The 2,785-nt window shown below is 37.1% G+C and overlaps 1 protein-coding gene across 1 annotated transcript in view; it reads left to right on the top strand.

Moving 5' to 3' along the window:
- Positions 1 to 1,747: 1,747 nt before the first annotated feature.
- LOC107702337 (EF-hand calcium-binding domain-containing protein 6-like) overlaps positions 1,748 to 2,785 on the top strand; it is a 28,459-nt gene continuing 27,421 nt past the window's right edge. Inside the window, exon 1 of the mRNA XM_016504622.1 lies at positions 1,748 to 2,063. Within this exon, the coding sequence (XP_016360108.1) occupies positions 1,748 to 2,063 (316 nt within the window). The remainder of the gene's footprint in view (positions 2,064 to 2,785) is intronic.

The following is a 2,785-nucleotide window of genomic DNA, read 5'->3' as shown; positions in this document are numbered from 1 at the left end:
ATATATATATATATATATATATATATATATATACTTTTTATGTCTATTTTTGGCTTGAATTCTATTATTTTATGTCTATTATTCGGCTTGAATTGCTAATGTTTAGATTAATTTTGATGATAGATGAATCTATTTTTACATTTTAATTTTCATTCTGATGTTTCAGTGCAAAAGTAACGTAGTTCTTGTCAGATTCCAACTCTTCTCAATATATTTTTTTATGTGCCACAACCCCTCCAAATGCTAATTTATCAAATAAACATTTAATATAAGTTCAGTGTGATAGTTCTACAGTTCTGAACACTGTTGTTAGACATTATATTTCATTCAAACCTATTAGCAATTATTAGCGACTGCTGCATTTGATTGCTTCCAGATGTTTACAGGAAAATTTGATCAAAAAAACTACTTGAAGAACTATATCCCACTTTTTTTTTCTGACCTCACCTTATATTAGACCATAAGTTTCACACTGAGGTTAAGCGAGCGCCACGCCCACCTGTGTCACGTGACAGACTGTCCTTTTTTTTTGCAGCTATTTAAATCAATATACATTGATTTATTACATATGACAAAGAAGCTTAGTTTATTTTTTTTGTTATTACGTAGTCATACTGCTTAGATGCTTGTTTATTAACGTGTTGAAATTACTGCCTGGTACCCAACAAATATATAACCTCAAAGTTTGCATGGAAATTCTATGTCTGGTCACACATACAGTTTAATTACACGTTCGTTCTGAGTAATATAGATTGATTTTTTTGGAAACTTTATAGTTTGTGAGTAATACTGCTATTTATTTAATTACTTATATTTATGTGTAACATGGACATTGTAACGTAGAGTGTTAAAATGTGCGTTCACTGCACAAAGCCCAGCGCGTTTTAGATATTTGAAACCATCACCCCATCTTTTCTCCCCCTCAGTCTGTTAGAGGTCCGTTGCCTGGCTACAGTACAGCCGTATTCTCCTGGAGGTCTTTTGAATGTTACTAAAAACAAAGCAGGAGACAGTTCTACAAACACAATGAAGGTTTGATTGGGTGCCAGGCTGTAATAACACATCAGCTCACATTTCCTCACTCACAAGAACAAAACTATGTAATTCTCTTCCTCTCTTCCTTGAAGCTGGAATATTATGCTGAGAAATGTCAAATAGAGAGAGCCAAGAGCTGTTATTTGTGATTCTGAGGACTGAAGTTAGCATTTTATTTGGTTAAATCGCAACTGAGTGTGTGAGGGTGGGTCGGAGACAAATCAGATAAATCTCACTTTGGAGTCTTACTTGGACAATGTGTTATTAATGTAATAAAAGAAACTTGAATTAAAAATGCTAAACGTTTTCTTTTACGGATTGAGTTAGGATTCTGAGCATTTACATTAAAACGTAGCATGTCTTTATTTAGATAAAAGAAAAAAAAATTGAACGCGCACTCTTGGTCTCGTGTAGCTACTACTAACATCACGCGCATTTAATTAAGATCTGCTCGTGCAATCTGCGACTTTAGGCGCGAGATCTTGCTGTTGCTAAGAGCAACTTGGCTGCGCTTCTGTAAAACAGCAGACAGTATCTCCTCTAATAAAAGTTCTTCAACGTTGTACTATACGGAACGTTTGGCTTTTGAGCCATTATAAAGCAACTGAGCTCGATGCGTAGGCTAATTTATAACAATTAGTTTCTTCGTAGCGCGGAACGCACTTTGGAAAGGGTTTGCAGGAGAGTTTCAAATCTTAACATTTCAGTCAGAATGTCCACGGTGGCTTCAGTACGGCTCCCGGCTATTCAACACCCTTCATCAAGACTCGGAGATCCAGAGCTCATCTCTCTCCGGGGTTATTCCACAGACGGCGGCAGAGATCAGAGATGCTGGATTCCTCAGAGAGGAACCGGACCTCGGTCTCCAGGGACGGAGAGCCTGGACTCTGCTTTTCGCAGCGAGAGCAGAAGAAGTGATGTCAGTTCTCTGCTGGAGAAAGGAAAAAGAGGATTAGATATTCCAGAGAATATCCCCGAGGGAGACGAGGTCATCCTCGACCAGGATAAATCCAAACTACCTGCCTTCCGTGAGTCACTATAGCCTGACGTTTCTGGAGCTCGTATCAGTATGAAGCTGGTGATAGTGTAATCATAATGCATTGTGAATTTATGGAGGTCTGGCTGTAAATCAGTATTTCAGCATTTAAATAGAGGACTGCTGATAAACAGCTGACTGTGAAGCGTCTATAGTGTCTGATGCAGATCACATTTCACGTAGCCTATAGTGAGTTGCGTAAAAGATTCTTTTAGCTAGTTTTGAGGGGAAAATATGTGGAAATCATAAAATATAGGAACGGAATGGTAAAAGCATTTGCAGCCTTCGTTAGTTTGTTGCCAAATTATGTGATAATTTCAGATTTCAAAACAACATTGTATAACATTTAACATTTCAGTTACAAAAATACGTTCAGTCCATATTATTTTAATGCAGTTCTTTGATCGTCCCATTTATTAAATAAAATACTGGAAAAAGTAGCCCCTTATTTATTTCCAGTCAGACATGACGAAAAAATAGGCCTCATTTTGTAAATACGTTCACTGTTAAAAAAAAAAAAAAAAAAAAAAATATATATATATATATGCTGTACCGAAATCCTACAGAACTGTGACAGGACAACATATTTCAGCCACCAGAAACACCAGAGATACAGCCCATCTCACCAGACACATTATCCCTCTCTCCAGCATCTCCACTTCTAAGCTTCTCACAGAAAATGGAGGAACTGGTTTATGCTGGGACTCTCCCACT

Source organism: Sinocyclocheilus anshuiensis, unplaced genomic scaffold (assembly GCF_001515605.1).
Source record: "Sinocyclocheilus anshuiensis isolate Anshui unplaced genomic scaffold, SAMN03320099.WGS_v1.1 scaffold86, whole genome shotgun sequence".
Lineage (NCBI taxonomy): Eukaryota > Metazoa > Chordata > Actinopteri > Cypriniformes > Cyprinidae > Sinocyclocheilus > Sinocyclocheilus anshuiensis.
The sequence above is the reverse complement of the archived record's forward strand: the minus strand, read 5'-3'. Positions and strand labels throughout refer to the sequence as shown.